The sequence below is a fragment of the Polyodon spathula genome, chromosome 3, assembly GCF_017654505.1.
Source record: "Polyodon spathula isolate WHYD16114869_AA chromosome 3, ASM1765450v1, whole genome shotgun sequence".
NCBI classification, from domain to species: domain Eukaryota; kingdom Metazoa; phylum Chordata; class Actinopteri; order Acipenseriformes; family Polyodontidae; genus Polyodon; species Polyodon spathula.
In genome coordinates, this window is record NC_054536.1 from 10,565,825 (window position 1) to 10,585,214 (window position 19,390).

At 37.8% G+C, this 19,390-nt stretch overlaps 1 protein-coding gene across 2 annotated transcripts in view; it reads right to left on the reverse strand.

Annotated features, from left to right (window-relative positions):
- LOC121312712 (RNA-binding Raly-like protein) overlaps positions 1–19,390 on the reverse strand; it is a 148,024-nt gene that overhangs the window by 22,280 nt on the left and 106,354 nt on the right. The window contains exon 1 of one of the 2 annotated variants that reach the window (XM_041244413.1): positions 13,479–13,585. The exons of the other annotated variant lie outside the window; for it this stretch is intronic. Coding sequence (XP_041100347.1) covers positions 13,479–13,515 — 37 coding nt within the window. The 5' untranslated portion in view covers positions 13,516–13,585. Of the gene's footprint in view, positions 1–13,478; positions 13,586–19,390 lie in introns of those variants that run through there. 2 annotated transcript variants of the gene reach the window in all.

A 19,390-nucleotide genomic window follows, 5' to 3' on the forward strand; every position in this document is an offset into this window, starting at 1 on the left:
AGGTCTTTTTCATAGATTCCTTCTCCAATTTCAGTATCTCCCATATGATATTTATAATGTACATTTTTATTTCCTGTGTGCAGTACCTTACACTTTTCTCTATTAAATGTCATTTGCCATGTGTCTGCCCAGTTCTGAATCTTGTCTAGATCATTTTGAATGACCTTTGCTGCTGCAACAGTGTTTGCCACTCCTCCTACTTTTGTGTCGTCTGCAAATTTAACAAGTTTGCTTACTATACCAGAATCTAAATCATTAATGTAGATTAGGAATAGCAGAGGACCTAATACTGATCCCTGTGGTACACCGCTGGTTACCACACTCCATTCTGAGGTTTTTCCTCTAATCAGTACTTTCTGTTTTCTACATGTTAACCACTCCCTAATCCATGTACATGCGTTTCCTTGAATCCCAACTGCGTTCAGTTTGAGAATTAATCTTTTGTGCGGGACTTTGTCAAAAGCTTTCTGGAAATCTAAATAAACCATGTCATATGCTTTGCAATTATCCATTATCAATGTTGCATCCTCAAAAAAATCAAGCAAGTTAGTTAGACACGATCTCCCTTTCCTAAAACCATGTTGACTGTCTCCCAGGACCCTGTTACCATATAGGTAATTTTCCATTTTGGATCTTATTATAGTTTCCATAAGTTTGCATATAATAGAAGTCTGTCGGTACCACCCCTGTGTCAAGAGACTGCTGCATGATCTTGGTTAGCGGTTTGTAAATAACTTCTTTCATTTCTTTGAGTACTATTGGGAGGATCTCATCCGGCCCAGGAGATTTGTTTATTTTAAGAGCTCCTAGTCCCTTTAACACTTCTGCCTCGGTTATGCTAAAGTTATTTAAAACTGGATAGGAACTGGATGACATGTGGGGCATGTTGTCCATATCTTCCTTTGTAAAAACTTGTGAAATGTAATCATTTAATATATTTGCTATTTTTTTTTCTTCATCTACGATTTTGCCATTTGTATCTCTTAAACATTTAACTTCCTCTTTGAATGTTCTCTTGCTGTTATAATATTGTAAAAACATTTTGGAATTGGTTTTAGCCGCCTTAGCAATGTTCATTTCTATTTCTCTCTTGGCCTTTCTAACTTCCTTTTTGACTTGCGTTTGCAGGTCTGTGTACTCTTTCTGTGTACTTTCTTTTTGGTCCTTTTTTAATGCTCTGTAAATTGCCTTTTTTCGCTGAATAACTTCTGCAGCTGTCAACCTGCTTTCAAACTGCTTCTAAACTGCTCTGCACTTTTCCACGCCTGTACTTCTTCCACACTGTCTCTTCCACTCGATGTCGCTGGGAAGACTGCCTCATTTAACTGCGTTGTTCTGCTGTGCTGTTGGCTCCTCCCCTCACCCGTGTCTCAGAACGGCGCTGAATTTGAATCAGCTGCTCCGAGTTTCAGCTTGTTTGTTATCAGAAAAACACACGCGGCTGTTTGACTTTGAGCTGCTGTGTTTCCCCAGTGTCCTGTGTTTTCTGATTAAAGCAATTAAAGATGCAATTTCTCCTTACTGCTTCTAAACTGCTCTGCACTTTTCCACGCCTGTACTTCTTCCACTCACTGTCGCTTCCACTCGCTGTCGCTGGGAAGAAAAATGATGTTCTCCCATCACCACAGAACCTAAACCTATGGGTGGGTGGGTGAGGATCCCTCATGTCCTTTGTGTTCATCATCTGCAACATTAAGGCACATTTGGATATAAGGTGGGTCTTATCCAAGGACGGTTTACTTGGAGCCATGACCAGGTGCTGCAATGTTTGGCCTTAGCATTGGAAGACAAGTGTAACCTGACCAATAAGTTGCCACCAGCTCCATCAAAGCATTACACACAAAAGACAATATTCCTCCGTCCAGGAGAGCAACCAAGAAAAGGTGTTGTAATAAAAAAAAAAAGTGTGTTCTAGAAAGTTCTAGAAATGCGTTCGAGTTCATCTTTGCCCTTGCCCTATAATAACCCCATATCTTATATAACTTGTTTTTGTCACGTTTATATAACTTGTTTTGGTTAGAATGTTCTAGGGAAAGGAATGGTTTATTCAGAGGGCCGAGCCTCGAGGGAGTGATCTGGCCAATTACTCTCTCACATGCAAAAGCCTAACTTGGTAAGTTATAAAGGACGGGGGTTCTCCTCTGCTCTGATGAGAGTCAGCCGTGAGGATTAGCGCGCAGTCCTGCTCGGTAATTTCTTGGAGACAGCTGCTTTCTCTTACCAGGGTCGAAGGGCTCTCCCGATCCGCTTGGAAGGGTAAGAATTAGTTCAGTTGCGTCTCATGGATTGTATTGATCTGTGATTAATATAATCTTTGTATGTAACCTTGTTGGGTTGTGTCCCGTTAGGGATATCGTTATTCGCAGTATAGCATCTGTGTATGTAACTGCGTGTGTGTGTGTGTGTGTGTGAAATAATAAAGGACCTTTTAAAATTACTCTGTGAAGTAATTGTCTTATTTACTTCCACATCAACTTCCTTTTAAATTTAAAGTAATTAAATTTCACACAACAGGTGTTAAAACCAAGCCTCGCCCAGGACAACTGGAAGCTGCTAGAGACTGGAAGATGCTGGCAGATGTTGGTCAACGGCTTATTTTTCCTCCTGAGATTGCCACCACTAACCTTCGACCAGGCATTGTCTTGTGGTCTGGATCAGCACGCCTTGTTCATCTGGTAGAGTTAACAGTGCCATGAGAGGAAGAAACTTCGGTATGCTCAACTAGCTGCTGAAGCGGAACAGCGAGGATGGAGAGTACGAGTTATCCCAGTGGAGGTGGGTTGTTGAGGATTTGTGGCACACTCTACAACCTGGTTTCTCAGAGACGTCGGGTTCAGTGGCCAAGAGTTGCATTGCACAGTGAAGAACTTATCTGAAGCAGCAGAGGGAGCAGCAACTGGCTGTGGTTGAGGCGGAAAGATTCTGGATGGGGATCTCAAGCACAATAGAAAGAAAGCAACGCTGATGTACAGGTAAGTAAGTTGGGCTGAGCTGAGTGGGGGATGGATGGGGGTGATGCTGGGACACCAGAATCACTGTTGAGCCCTCTTGAGGTGTCGTGGGCTAGTCAACAAAACACAGAGGATGGAAGGTGCCCACTTGAAGACCCCAGAGATGTACACTACTTGGCTCAATCTGAAAAATGGGAGGGAGCATCACTGAGACAAGGCTGGGGTCTGGTGGGAGAGTGCTTGAATGGTAACAAACACCAGTCAAAGGGAGCTGGAAGGGAGTTGGAACACAGTGTAACCGAGAGGGTGAGGTTACTGGGCCATCTAGGGCAGATGCTACTCCAGCCCCTCTCAATATACTAGACATGTGGTACTCAAGTGAGGACATAGTGTAGGGCCAACATATTGATCCGTCACTAGTGCACACTTGGGGGCATGTCTGGTCTATTGAAGGTAAGGATGTTGATGATGCTGGGGTGCTAGTATATCCACATTTCAGTATCAAGGGGCAATTACTGTATAGGGTAAATGTAACTGCGGGCACAAGACAGCCTGTAACACAATTATCGGTTCCCCCGTCTTGTCGGACTGAGGTCAACGTGTACTCTATGCCTTGGGTCGATAGACAGACTGGGAAAGGCAAAGTTTATCTCGATCCTGGACCTGACAAAGGGATACTGGCAGATCCCCTTAACCAGTAGTCCTAGAGAAAAAACCGCATCTTCAACCACAATGTTGCATTTCAAAACCATGCCGTTTAGGCTACATGGTGCGTCCGCTGTCTTTCAGAGATTGATGGACCAGGTTTTACGTCCACATCATGAATATACAGCAGCGTATATTGATGACACTATGTAACACAATTTTTGTTCCTGGGTAGTAAGTACTCAGTACTCAAAAGTATAGAAAATGGCTATTATTCCCCACAAACTTTGCTTTTGTGACCAGTATTTACAGTATAATTGTAAATCTCGAAAAACTACTCACTTCTAAATCTTTTGTAATCATCTTTGTATTACTTTAGTATAAATACATATTAATTTGGATTCATATGTTGTTTTTTTCTGACTTTATGTGAACGAAAAGACACACATTTGCCCATTTTCCCATTGGAAATAGTGATATTTTGAAATATCACTGTCCTGGTCACAAAATAATAGCCATTTTCTATACTTTTGAGGCATAAACAATTAGGAAATAACACTTACTACCCAGGAAAATTATTATTTTTTTTTTTGTTCAACAGTGTGATGTGGTTATCCACAGCTCCACCTGGCAAGAGCATTTAGCTAGGATTACAACCGTCCTTCAGTCTCTAAGGGCAGCCCGGCTAACAGCCAACTTGAGAAAATGTGCATTTGCCAAAACAGAGACACAATTTGGGATTTTTAATGGGAAATGGAAGGGTGAGACTTTGATCAACGCGGCGATCCCCAAGACCAAGACTCTGGTGAGATCACTACGGGGATTAGCCGGTTAATCCTGCTGCTTTAACCCTGGGTATGCCACAGTGGTTAACCCTTTAGTCAAACTCATCAAAAAGAGTGCTCCAAATTTGATTAAATGGTCATCTGAATGTCAGCGGGCGTTTGATACTATTAAGCATAAACTGTGCCAGGCCCCCACTCTTATCACACTTGATTTCACCAAGAGATTCATCCTCCACACCAATGTATCGATATGAGTTTGGGTGCAGTCTGTCCCAAAAGTTGGGTAGAGTAGAACACCCGATACTGTATCTCAGTAAAAAAACGCAAATCGGGAGCACAATTACTCCATAGTCGAAAATGAGTGTTTGGTCATTAAATGGGCTACTCACTCTTTATCATACCACCTGCTGGGGCATTCATTTGGTCTTGTCAAGGACCACGCCCCACTCAAGTAGTTAAGCACAATGAAGGATAGCAATACCTGGATAATTTGGTGGTATCTGGCATTGCAACCCTTCGTGTACCATATGGCACACCATGCGGGGAAAGACCATCACAATGCAAATTATTTTTCCTGGGAGGGGGGAGTAATGGGAAAGATAGATTCACTCTGAGTGGTGGGATATGTGACAGAAATATAATGAACCTTGGTTGTAAATCTCCCTCCCGACCTGTGAGGGCGTTAAGCCGTGAAAGTAGAGCACTTTGGACGGGCTGGCCTGACAGTTCTTTCCTAGGTTCGGAAAGCCGGTCACTCTGGAAGAAGGTGAGACTCTGTTGCAAGTATGTATTGACCTGGAAGGGAAACAACATAGCAGCTGCAGATTGGAGAGACAGCTGCACTCATTTACCAAGGGGTCGTGCACGACAGCATAAAAGGGGCCAGAGAATCACAGTCTACATCTCTTGGTTCGTACTTGAACTTGAAAGACTGTGAGAGACACAGTAACCACTGTTTAAAGAGAGAATATTCGTGAGTGCTTTGTTTGTTTGTGCTTGTTAGTAACTGTCTGTGCTTGTAAACCACCAGATGGCTAACACATATCTGGAGCTGTCGCCTTGGGCCAGCACAGAGCAGGAAGAACACTACACCATAGTCACAAATAACCTGTTATCACCCACCATGAGCACTACTGCACGCACCTAGGACTGGTGATTGTGTTTTTAGTATTATTGTGGGGTGGATAAAGTGTTTATTGTTTGGGCTGAAACCTGTTGTTATTAATAGCTCCATGCATTACACATTGGTGTGCATTGCTGGGGCTTATTCTTTTGGTCACCAGACCCGGATTAAAAATATAAATAATTGCCCTTTTCCAAAACCAGATTACAGTTGTCTGTCTGTGATTATTCCTGCACTGCTCATGTCTCAAGTGTATCCTTGTGGCAAAGTGGCTGCTCTTCACAATCAGCAGCCACTTTAACACAAGGATACACTTGAGACATGTACTTTAAAACAAAATGTAATTATTTTGAAAATAACTTTGCTAAGTACATGTTGCTAATACATACAGAATTTATTTTGAAGGGTACCCAGAAAATCTATTGGCTGCATGTTCAAAGCTAAAATGGATTATGTTTTATTTTATTTAAATAATTATCAATTCACAATCAATACATGTAAACAACTACTAATTCTAAATTCATACCTTATTTATTTCAAATGAACTAAGCATCCATTAACGTTACACTCAACAGTATCATCATATAATAATGTAATGGTAATGTTTCCACTCTTGCTAAATTGATGCCAGGTAATAACTGAACAAATATCAAGAGTTAATGGCACAAGAAAGCAACTATTTCTGTTGTGAGAGATTAATGGCACAAGAAAGCAACTATTTCTGTTGTGAGAGATATTAATACTTTGCATATGTGTAAACTTGCAATTTAAAATATGAATATGGCAGGGTGGTCTGGGATGTCTGTCTTCCACAGAATTCTCATTTCATGAATGTTTCCTGTGAGTCGACCATCTCCCATCAGTAGTCACCCTGCAGGCTCTCAAGCGTCTTCTTATAAAGGGTGAACATTGACCTGATTTCTCTTCATAATAAAACAATTTGCACTGGAAAATCCATCAGTTCTCCAAATGTCAGAAGCAGCTGAACACAATGGGCTAAGAGCCATTCGGGTCCCAAGACTTTCACGTTAAGAAACACATCTCTGTGGATCCCTGCAGGATTGGGGGGCATTTGTCTTGAGCTCCCCTAGGTATTACGTGAAGCTTGTCACAGTTTTCTATTCCTATGCATGGCATCACATTGAGTATAACCTCTAATTCTATGGAAGGAGGTGGAGCATCACATCAGAATAGAAAAAAGAAAAAAAGAGGTTTTATAATTACATGAATTCATCCAACAGTAAATCTGGATTTGACATTTTTGCTCTGCCCAGGCTCTAGCTCCAGCTTCACTGCACAAGGCAGTTCATTCCTGTTCACTACATGCACTTTTAAATCTCATCTTGTATGTGCTAGCTTGATAAAGACCTATTACATGAAAGAATTAGCTGTGCGAACGGTAAGCTCCAACGCATCATTCAGATGAGCTGACACAAGAAACTAGTGTTATCTGACTACAGAGCCGGTTTCAGCAAGCAACCCATAATTTCAAAAAAGGGACAGTTCCTAAGATTACCTCCATACACAACTGAATATTTTCTTTTACAGACAAGAAAGAGCGAGCATTGTTCCAGTGTTTGAATGCAATTTTTTTGGTATTAATTTGAATAATTAAATGTGTTGACACATGATCTGAGTAAATGTATCTTAACTGTCACTGTCATGGCCTTCCTAATTGATTCAGTGGTGTAGTAATGACTTAAATGTGTAGTAATGATATATTCCTGATAGTTTTTATTTATTTTTTTATTTTATTCAAACACGATAGGTAAATAAACTACATTTTTCCACTTTCACTCCAAAGTGTTTGCCGGGAGAAATAGATTTTTTCTTCTTGACATCGCAGTGCATCCAGTTCATGCTCTCTCCTGGAACAATGCTGGTGCTCAAATTGAAATGAGTAGAGTATTGTGGGATTAGAAAACCAGCAATGCTGCAGGAGGGAGCATGATCAATGGACACTGTGATCCTTAGAAACAATTTATTCCCTGGTGAACTCTCCCTCTTTCTCTCTCTCTCTCTCATAAGTGTTTGAGAAATGTACTCCCTGGTTGATTTATAACCCTTGTTGTGCAATTAAAAATGTAAAAAGAGTTGTCAATAAGTTAAAAAATATAACGCTGCAAAGATGATGTAACGTGCTGCTTGTAAACTTCAGAAGGTGTTCTGTAACACTTTGATAATCGATTTATGATGCTCTTCACTATTGTCTACAGGGTGAATCAGCAAAGTGTCTGTACTCAGTTGAGGTAAGGGTTTCGCTACAGCATGTATCATAATATAACCTAGAGGCTGAACTTGACCCCCTCCCTACCACATTCATTTGACTGATAGCATGAGGATGAACTTCTTGTAAAAAAAAAAAATCAAATCAAGCGTAAATTAGAGACAGGATGGTACAGTAAATGGCAGAAGGCTTGCCATTGTTGTAGGGGTTAGGCTACAGCCCCTTAAGCTTATATTATCATTAGTTTGACATCATTTTTTAGCATGGTGCTTGCCTTTCTCAAAATGTCTTGACATAGTTTTCTTCTCCATCACCCTGCAACTCCCTTGCAACTTTATCTTCCATTGGCTCACTGAACCTTGTTTGATCTTTGACCGCTTTCATTCTCATCATGTTCAAGGGAAGATCCCACTAGAAGAAGAGGAACCTTGCTTGCATTGTTGTAAGATTTGTCTCAAAATACTAGAATGTATAGGTAAAATCCTATATAATATATATATATATATATATATATATATATATATATATATATATATATTTCAAAAGTGAATGTCAAAAATTCATGTCATTTACAAAAATACTAATTATGACTAGCTACTCGCTTTATGTTCGACTTCAAAAAAAAAAAAAAAAGCTGACTTTTTTTTTTTTTTTTTAACATGTAAGTTTGCAACTTTTTAAAATGAAACAGTTGTTATTAATTTACATAGACATACAATGTATTTTTTTAATAAGACACTATTTTAAATAAATAAGGCATAAACAATGGATCATAAATACAAGCTTAATTAATAGTAGGCCTAATCCGCTATCAAAAAAGTTGAAAAACTGAGTTGCTGCCAATCTCGTTCACCCTCGTTTGCTGCCTATCCCATCCCTGACAACCAAGCCAAAGATGAAACCATGCTCCTGTCTTGTTTGCTGATGAATATGAGAGCTGGCAATTTCGGACAGCACTTCAGCGATAAAGAGCTCATCAGGCCAAGTGAATACATTGATGGTAGAAATAATATCATTCATGTGTTAAGGAGGGGTGTCTCTAAACAAATCCAGGTGAATCTTGCTAAAAAAAAATGCAATTGTTTTCAAAAGAGAAAGCTTTGAATAGGAAATGAAGCAGACTTTACATTATAGAGATAGGATAAAAGTCATCACCAGAACTCTTTGGATTCCCGTAATGCACTGCATCGGCACACCGATGCGTCATCGTGGGTTTGGGTGTAGTCTGTCCCAAAAGGTAGGCGGAGAACAACCGATACTGTATCTCAGTAAAAAGATGCTACCTCGGGAGCACAACTACTCCGTAGTTGAAAAGGAGTGTTTGGCAATTAAATGGGCTACTCACTCTTTATCATACCACCTGCTGGGGCATTCATTTGGTCTTGTCAAGGACCACGCCCCACTCAAGTGGTTAAGCACAATGAAGGATACCAATACCCGGATAATTTGGTGGTATCTGGCATTGCAACCATTCATGCACCATATGGTACACTGTGCAGGGAAAGACCATCAAAATGCAGATTATTTTTCCTGGGAGGGGGGAAGTAATGGCAAGATAGATTCAGCCAAGTGTTCCTTCGGTTCCACTCTGAGTGATGGGATATGTGACAGAAATATAATGAACCTTGGTCGTAAATCTCCCTCCTGACCTGTGAGAGCGCTAAGCTGTGAAAGTAGAGAACTTTGGATGGGCTGGCCTGACAGTTCTTTCCCAGGGTCGTGAAGTCGGTCAGTCTGGAAGAAGGCGAGACTACAAGAATATATTGACCTGGAAGGGAAACGACGTAGCAGCTGCAGTTAATTCTCAGCACTGAACTAAGTCGATTCCCCACCTGGGTTGTTAGGGCTGAGCCACCATCTGAAAGCTTTGGTATTATTCTCTAAAAGGCCTCCTGATGAGATAACAGCCCCCCAGCCTATTACATTATATTGATGGCTTCTGGTTTTTGGATTTAACCAATGACCAACGATAAAATACAAATACAAAAGAAAAAATTTAATCAGTATATATTCAATAAGCACTGCAAAAACACTGGACATGGTTACTGTATTCACATTGCTTGACCCCTTTTCCTGTGAAAAAAATTAATAAAATATCCTACAAAAAAAAAACTTTCCCAGTGCAGCCGGGCAATGTCCTTCCTTCATGTCTCTTACATTGATTCATTCTGAATACTTTAAACCCTGCAACTACTGACTGGCAGCAAATTCCAACATTTATTTTGGATTGCAAGATGCTTGCAAGATTGGAAACTAAGAATTCTTCTTGCTCTCGAGATTTAAAGCTATAGTACAGTTCCAGAGAGAGAGAATATTTACATGCTCGTGGAATTTAAAACAGAACTGCAAATTGTGGCGAAATATACAAAAATGCTAAAACCCCTCAAAATCCTGGAACAATATTCTTGTGACCATAAGGATGTTGTTGTGAAAGACAGCAAAGGAAAGAAGGTACAATTGAATTACTGCTGAGTTACTATACATATTGTGATAGAGAAAACCACCCAAGAATTGTTCAAAGTAACCGAAAATAATAATTTCATACAGTACATAAAAAGCGAAAGCCCCCCCCCCCAAAAAGATTTACTTAAAACTCAAAAATAGCTAAAATAAGCAACAAAAAATGAAATTAATAAAAACAGAAGCATTACATTTAAGATGAAATACAGAAGCTGAGTAAGTTTATGCCTTGAAAATGTTAAAACTGAGTAGTTTTGACAACTACTGCCTAAATGTTCATTTTATCTATGCATTGTTTTCCTTTTCACATAAAACAGCCCCTAAAGCCAACCTCTGAGACTTTAAACAGTGTGTAGCTGCGATGATGATGATGATGATGATGATGATGATGATGATGATGATGATGATGATGATGCATTGGTTGAAACACAACTTGGACTGTGAAGGATACTTGAGGGCTACTGATTTAATTAAAATAATTAGACCTATGGATGTTAATAATTGTAGGCTACGACTTTCATCATTTTGGAAAGGCAACACCTGGGCTATTCAATGTGTTTATAATATAATATAATACAATAGAATATAATATAGCATAATATAATACAATATAAAGAAGTATTTTCAAAGTCTAAACCTAGGAAATATCTGCCTGGACAATGGAACTAAGCACAGCCATTTTGTTCCTCACCAACTTGCGGGCTCATCACGAGACTCACCCTGCACTCATGCAGTAGTGCATGTACACAATGGGACACTGAAGACCTGAATGTTTTCTGATAACATTTCAACACTTACAGTAATATGTATAAAATGAATGTTATTCACTATCCCTAGATGTCGTTATTGAATCTGGCTGGCCACTGACAAAGGCGTCAATGAAGCCCGGTGAAACCTACAACCTGGGTTGAGAGAAGCTTGTGTTGGACAAACAAACAGAAAACATTTGGTTATTAGGGCAAGATTAACTTATTCAAGGAAAAAAAAAAGTAATTTAACAACATCAATATGTATTATAAACCTGTAATATACAAACACATTCACTTCCGCTTACTTAATACAGTAAATGTGAGTTTTATCAAATTCAGACAAGCTGCATTGAAGATATTGTCTTCATTATGTAAGCTAATCAGAGGCTAAACAACACATCTCCATGACCTAGATTCTGATACTCAAGAAAAGCTACAGAATGTTTGCAGCAAGTTCCATCGCAGTTAAATAAGCAGCACTTGCATGTAAAAATGTGTGACATACATAAGTACACATGCCAAAGCCAATGCAGGGGGTATGCATTTCTCATGGGGAATAATAGGAATCGGCAGCCTTGTGCATTAGTGCTGTTCATCTATTGAATTCCCTGAAATAAATGGATGCTGTTGAAGTCATTTGGCACAGTTGCACAGTCAGTCATGTAATCGTAGTCTACAGCCTCTAAATCCTCTTAATGAAAGTTTTCCTATTTTATTCAGACGAAAAGAATAATAGAAGCTCCATTCTTAACTCACAATTTCCTCAGTCTTTACAGTAATGTCACATCTGCTGCTACTCCCAGACCGCCCTTAACACAGCCCTGAAGCAAACTTCTCCTCACTTCTCAAATAAAACATAACCCTAACAAAGTCCATTTTTGATGTAAAGGTATTTACAATATAGATATTGTGTGCTAACATGGCAGATTTATTATTATTTCAAGCAGTCCTTGGCATATTTTTCCATAATTTGATGGGAGAAAAAAAAATCCTAAAAGCAAAGTGTATTTTTCATTATTCTTCAGCTGATGGAAAGCTGTAGTGAAGAGCCTCTCTGTTTTACACGTTTTATGTATTTATTTGGTAGACCCATGTACAATATTTGTATTTATAAAATTAAAATAAATCAAATAAACCAAAAACCCTAAAAGTATTTTTAGGCAGAGTATACAAGCTTGTATACAGTTGGTCATGTCTCTCCAGTTTTCTCACTAGGGCTTATGCTGTAGGGTCCTTTGATTTTCAACAAGAGGGCTGGGTGGGGTCATATTTGAAAATCCCTGGGATGGTACAAAAGGGAGAGTGGAAAAATTGTTCCCCAAGTGCATACATTTTATTTTTAATAATTAAACAGCTGCCCCAGTAAAAACACACATTGTATCTGTGTGTGCAATGTAACATATGTTTTCCAATCAATATGAGAAGCCCAAGAGTTGACAGCATAACTCAGGTATCCATTTGAAAATAATAACCAGTGTAAACAAATGAAATAAAAAAAAAACCTATGTAGACAATACACACTCGCTTTTTCTAGCATTAATTCTAAACAAAGCTTATGTGTATTAAACAAGTCCAAAACATACATGCACAGAATACCTTGTTCTCATTGAAAAAAAAAATGTAATTGAAATTGGAGTCCCTAGCTGAGGACATCCAACAAAAGACAAGGTCAGTTATCTTGCGGGAATAGCCTTGCAGGGTATTCTAATTCTAAAGCTCTGTAAGATCATGACTACTACACTGAAAGCCTAATTGGCTGGTCTGGGAGGTTTATAATACATTTGAAATATATCACACTGAATACTGAAGACCAAAGACACACACTCAAAGTTAGAACCACAGAGACAATACATACATACATCATTTACAATTCACTGTTTTGTTTGTACCATCTAAACTATTTCAATATCTAACCTTTACATGCTAAAAGCAACAGTATATGCCAGGCAGAATAGCTCTTGCCAGCAAAACGTTTTTTCACTGACAGCTGTTTATAAACTCTACAGTACTTATTTATTTAAAAAAAAAAAGAAAAAAAAAGACTTTTGATAGAGGCTTGATAAATGATGCATATTAAATAAAGAGCCCATGCATTTCATCACAGTAGGGTTTTCTTTTTTTCTTTCTGGAAGCACTATAATAATTGAGTGCTCCTAATAGCATGTCCCTTTTACAGTAGGTTGATACGACACATTCTATGATTATATTATTGCCGCTAAAGACTGTATATATTATTGCCACTAAAGACTGCAGCCATAACAGTGTGTGCATATTTTTCAGCACACAGATGAGCATATTAACAAGTACAGATAAAACAGCTTACATTAGAATTAATTAGTTTGCTTTCAGTTTTCCAAAGAATGCTACAATGCTTAAAATAAAAGCCTTCTTTACTTGTATACCTACATTTTTAAGGTCTAGTAAAAACTAAAAATAAGTTTACCAAGAGTACTTTTATCAACAACACTGCTTATCATGTCTGAGTAATATGATAAACTAGATTTCTATTGGCTTTTTGCACCTTATAAATCTACTTACACCTTTGGTTTCGACGTTTTCCCTTGTACATGGTCATTGTAGATGTTCCCTGCAAAAATAGATGTCTTCACACAGCAAGAAAAAAAGCAAATGATGTGGTCTCTTGCTTTGCAGAGGCAGATTCTCAGTGACAAAAGGTAAGCAGCAGACTCCCTGAGGTAGATGGGGTTATACCATTCACAACAGAAGGGGGGTTACTATTTGCCCTGACAGTAGCACAGTATTAGGCACAACATTTCTACAGTATCTAGTCTAGACTTAGATAAACCAGCAGCCTGTCCTTGAACCATAACAAAGAGGCCTGTTTTTCAGTAGACTCAAATCAAACATGAAACTAATAGTACTGTGATTGGGGTTTAGAGTTAAGAAGATGACGAACTTTATGTACATTTAAATGTAACTGCTTCACTGTAAATAACACACAGAAGTGTTGCAGTAAACAATGAGGGGCGTCCATGGTCTAACAGTTTTGTAAGCACAAGAACCAAAGGTTTTTAAGGGATGAGGAGAAGGCTTAGATGTAGAAGTGTTAGAATTTTCACCTGTCAGCAAATCAGTACAATAGTAACACTTTACAGTATATTGCTGTGGCATTTTAAAAACAGTTTATTAAATGAAAGTATTCAACAAAACATAATATACAGTAATACAAAAAACATTACTAATACAAGAGCTTCTTGTACAATTAACAAATAACATAATCTATTAAAATATTTAGTGTATACAGCAAATAATTTAGAAACCTGCACATACATACAGTATACTGCATACTCACCTAACAGTATGCACACTACAGTCCTATCTCTACTTTTCTTTTTCTCCCCACACTGTTTTCAATTAGGTTTTACTTTCTTGCACCACAGCTACTGCAGTACAGGGCAGGTGAGAAGAAAAATGCCCAGCAGGCACTGGAAAATGGCAGCAGTGTACAGAATACAAATGAAGCATAACCCTACAGTATACTGTCAAACATGGGCTTCAGGGTCCGTCCTATTACAGTATGTTACTGTGCCCAGTATGCTGGTTTCTGAATCTAATGGTAATTTAACTGCAGAGTAATCTGTGCTTGTTATATTAACTATAAAATAAAACATTAAAACATTGTAATTTGCCAGTCACCTGCAGATACAATGTATGTTTTGATGGCAAGAACCAGATAGCAGCAAAGTGCACAGAACAGTACACACATTCAGAATTCTGTCTCACTCATTTAAAAAAAAAAGGAAACCGAGTCTCTTGCCTGATACTTTCCCGTTGATTGTTCAGTCATTATTTTATTTCAGTTTTACAGTATTAACCTTGCAGGCGTCCACATCTCGGCAGGATCCAGCAATGATGTTTGTGCTGGACACTGTCATTTTGTGAGCTAGTGCAGTATTTCAATCTGTGCCATTCACTTGTCTCCCACTTTCAGTGAAGCAGGATGTCATAACAAATGTGGAGTTCAAACTGAAAAATTCTGTCTGTATAGCATCAGATGCTTGTGGGTGCGATGGAAGAATGGGTGTTTTTTAGTGGTGCTATCGGCAACCTGATTTCTTATCTGATTATCGTACAGGCATTTATCAACTATCACCGTGTAACAAATAATTATTATTTTTTTTGTTCCTGGGTAGTAAGTGTTATTTCCTAATTGCTTATGCCTCAAAAGTATAGAAAATGGCTATTATTCCCCACAAACTTTGCTTTTGTGATCAGGACAGTGATATTTCAAAATATCACTATTTCCAATGGGAAAACGGGCAAATGTGTGTCTTTTCGTTCACATAAAGTCAGAAAAAAACAACATATGAATCCAAATTAACATGTATTTATACTAAAGTAATACAAAAATGACTACAAAAGATTTAGAAGTGAGTAGTTTTTCGAGATTTACGATTATTTACAGTATATTATTTTAATTCCCCCAAATGACAGGTAGCTGTATTATAAGGGGTATAAAGCACTTCGGGGCCTTTGCGGTTCCGATGATATATTCCACTTCTGGAGTGGAATACATCTGGGAACCACACAACCCGTCATGGTTTATACCTTACTGTGACAAAGATCGAATGATTCCATCCAACGAAGTCCTCAAATGTGACCGAGTTGAAGCAGTTCTGTAAGGAGGAATGGGCCAAAATTCCTCAAAACCGATGTGAGAGACAGGAAACGCTTAGTTGAAGTCATTGCTGCTCAAGGGGCATCAATCATGTTTTTGTGGCATTTGTTTAATCAGGTTATCTTTATCTATTATTAGGACTTAGATTAAGATCTAATAGCATTTTAGGTTTGAAATATGTTAAAATCCTAAGTTTACAAACTTTCTCTGCACTGATTATACACACACACACACATATATATATATATATATATATATATATATATATATATATATATATATATATATATATATAGTGTGTGCCAAGTGGCCAAAGATGGTATTGCAGGGAAGCACACAGACAAATCAACGTGTGTCTGTTGCAAAAGTAAACGTTTAGGAACGGGGGGGGTCAAAACAAAATCATAACAAAATAATTAAGAAAATTCACAAAAACTTTTTACAAAACAAACAAACAAAAAATCCTAAGTGTAGAATGATTCAACTTTTTTTGGCAGGGAAACAGTAAAAAGTATATCTATTCTTTGCTATGTCTAGCCAGGACACTCATACAGCACCCATCTCTCCAAACCCTCCTCCTTTTCCTCTCTCACAGCCTCCCTTTTATACCCAGGCTGAAATCAATACTCTCCTTGGGAGAAACCAACAATCAAACAATTAACTTTAAAATCTATTTACATACAGTTGGCAAATATTATATAAATATCAAAGTTACATAAAATCACTAAGTTTTATATTACAATTCTACCTAGAATCATTTTCAATAAATGTGCAAATTTTTTTTTTTTTTTTTTTTTTTTTTACAAATCACAACACTCCTTTACTTTAATAACCGCATGGTCTGCCCTTCAGTTACACACGGGTAACAATTAATTTTGTTTGCGCATTGCAAACAGGCTTTACGGTACAACCGAGGCGATATCTGCCCCTCACAAACATGGCACCGCCCATGCACCACACTGATGCTAACAAACCAGTAAGTATTTGCTTCTAATCTCTATTTTAATTTAGTTTTACTTGTATGGACAGTTAAGGTTACTGAATAACAAACTACGTACTTCCCTGCGAATGTGCCCCTTTACAGGGGAACACGCACTGAGCATTCAGCACCGCTCCAATACTGATTATTCTGTTTGCCTTCCTTTTTTCCTGTCCTGACATCCACCCGCAGCCTCCTCCAACCCCACAGGTAAAATGTAATACTCTGTTATCTATCTACCTTGTGCAATTGTTAAATTAAAAATAATTCATATACATTTAAATAAACACAGTATACAGTGTTATTGTTTTCTTTGCAGTTGTTAATAAGAAACAGTCCCGCCTTATTCCAGGATTCCTTTAAAACACGTCAGCTTGTTAAAAGTTACTGTTATTTTATAAGGGATGGGACGTGAACCAACACACACACACACACACACACACACACACATACATACATATATAATCCAAACAGAACATACTTTGAAACAAACGATGGTAACTGATAGATTTACTATTGGCATTCATTTGAAATGACTGTGCATCAAAAGGTATATATCGTCACTTTTTAGTGCAAAAAAATAAAAAAAGGACTCTCACCAGTAAAGCAACTCAACTTATTTTACACGGGTATATCCAACATGAATGTAGCGGCTTGAAGTGCGTATCCTAGCAATGCGTTGGTTGTTTATCTACCGTAATAGCACTAAAAGCAGCATACTGAAGGTTTTAATGCAAACCGGCAACAGATGACTTCAAACTGGGTTCTATTTTGATGCATCGGTTCACCAATATGTAATCGAAGCTCTGGAAATTTGTCAGATGATCAATAATTGATGCATCGATTAATTGTTGCACCACTAGTGTTTTTATTCTCTTTTCATTGTGGTAATGCACTATATCAGTAGTATGATATGAAAAGTTCAACTGTGCAGTGATAAGGGGGAGCTAACAGGTTTTTTTTAAATCTAGTAATACTTCTTTAATAAAAATCTAGACAGACAGTAAAACAGATTGTAAGCATCATCCCTTGGTTCTCAATTTTATTGTTACAGTATGGAACATGGAAGACGACATGCCAGCGTCTTTATATTGCACCATAATCAAAGGCACAGCTGGAGCCTGCATACAGAATTGATATTTTCAAAGACAGTAATCTATTCTATTTAAAGACAATGATCCGGATCCAAATGCTGTAGGATAGGGTGGCACGTTTTGGCGTCCTGACATTTTTGCCCAAACCTTAAATAAGATTCCTGTTTACAATGGAGGTAGATAACATTCCTTGAGTTAATTACATAAATCAGCAATCATTGTAATGGTTCCAGAATAATATTTATGCCCTTCAATTTACTATGCTAAATTAAATAGATGCAAAATGATAGAAAATAAGGGTTCAAATCGTACCACATATGGTTAGGACTATACTGAGATAAGAAACATTCTTTAAAAATGTATCGTTTGAAAACTTTTAAATTTGTATTTTAAACTGAGGGCCTTTAATTACCTCCACATGGAGTCAAGAAAATCATACTGACAACATAAATGTTGTGACCAAGTCATGCATTATGTAAAAGCAAGGTAATTGCATTTGTATGCATGGGCTCAAGACCAGAGATACAAAGTGTTCACTTTAATTTCCAGCTGGGCTGTTAGATAATTAAGTTGGGTTTATTTCTGTGCAGAACAGTTTAGAAGGTGACGTGCCCAGCATCACTTTGCTTTGTAAGGTTCAGAGGGCTTTTACTGCCAGCAGCATTCTTCTCCTCACTATTATCAATTGGGCCAAGTAGAAAACCTACATAATCTTTCATCTTTTTAAATGTTCCACAGCTTTCACACTTACTGCACACCTAAAAAAGATGACTTTTCTCTTCAAATAAACTTCATGGAACAGTCGTTCACTAGTAATGCGACTAGAGGTGGAGAAAATATTGTGAGAAACGCTGCAAGGTTTGCTCAAACTGTTTGTAAAGTTTAAAGATAGAAATATAGGTTTGCATCACCTGATGCATGTAGATCACAAAAAATAATCTTAGTGCAAGGAATAAAGGAGGGACAACACACTTCTGATTCTTATAATCTTAGTAAATATACATACTGTAGCCAAATTGTAACAAATATGATAATTATGGCATTTGTCAACTTGTGGAGCAAAACTGGGAACTGCATATACAATCGTAATTACATTAATCAGTAGTGCAATTGTTTACTTTAAAGATGTTTTTACAAGGATGTGCTTTAAGCAACAGCAGGGGGCTGGCAACATTTTCCTATATATTACATTCACTACTGCACTCGAAGGATGCACCAGCTTGATGGAAATAATTACATTTTGTGCTTCTTTTTTTGACCTTTGACCTTGTGCTGTCAATACACATACCTCCTTTTGAATTAGATAATCAGATAAGGTATTGACGTCTACAGATTAAGGTAGGATTATGTGTTCACTGTTTTATTTGATTTTATTTTTTTTTTTTGTAAATGACAGCGAGTTGTTATGCTAATTATTTGTCTCTGCTTCACTCTTGGTTACACCTTGTACATAATTATTTCATTGTGATCATTTATAACTTATCCTAAATCTTAAAACACAAGGGATCAAAACTTTTTTGAAAAAAGAATCAAGCAAGATGCCTAATTTCCTTTGCTGCTCACGTATGAATGCAATTATCACATTAATGAGCTGGTACTACATGCTGACACATTCTTCTAACTGTAATTTAACTTCAAACACCCATGGGAAATATCAAGTCTCTCCCTAAATCACTTTTGATAACTGTGTGAAATAACTTACAATTTCATACACAAGATCGTTTTATACTGGACTATC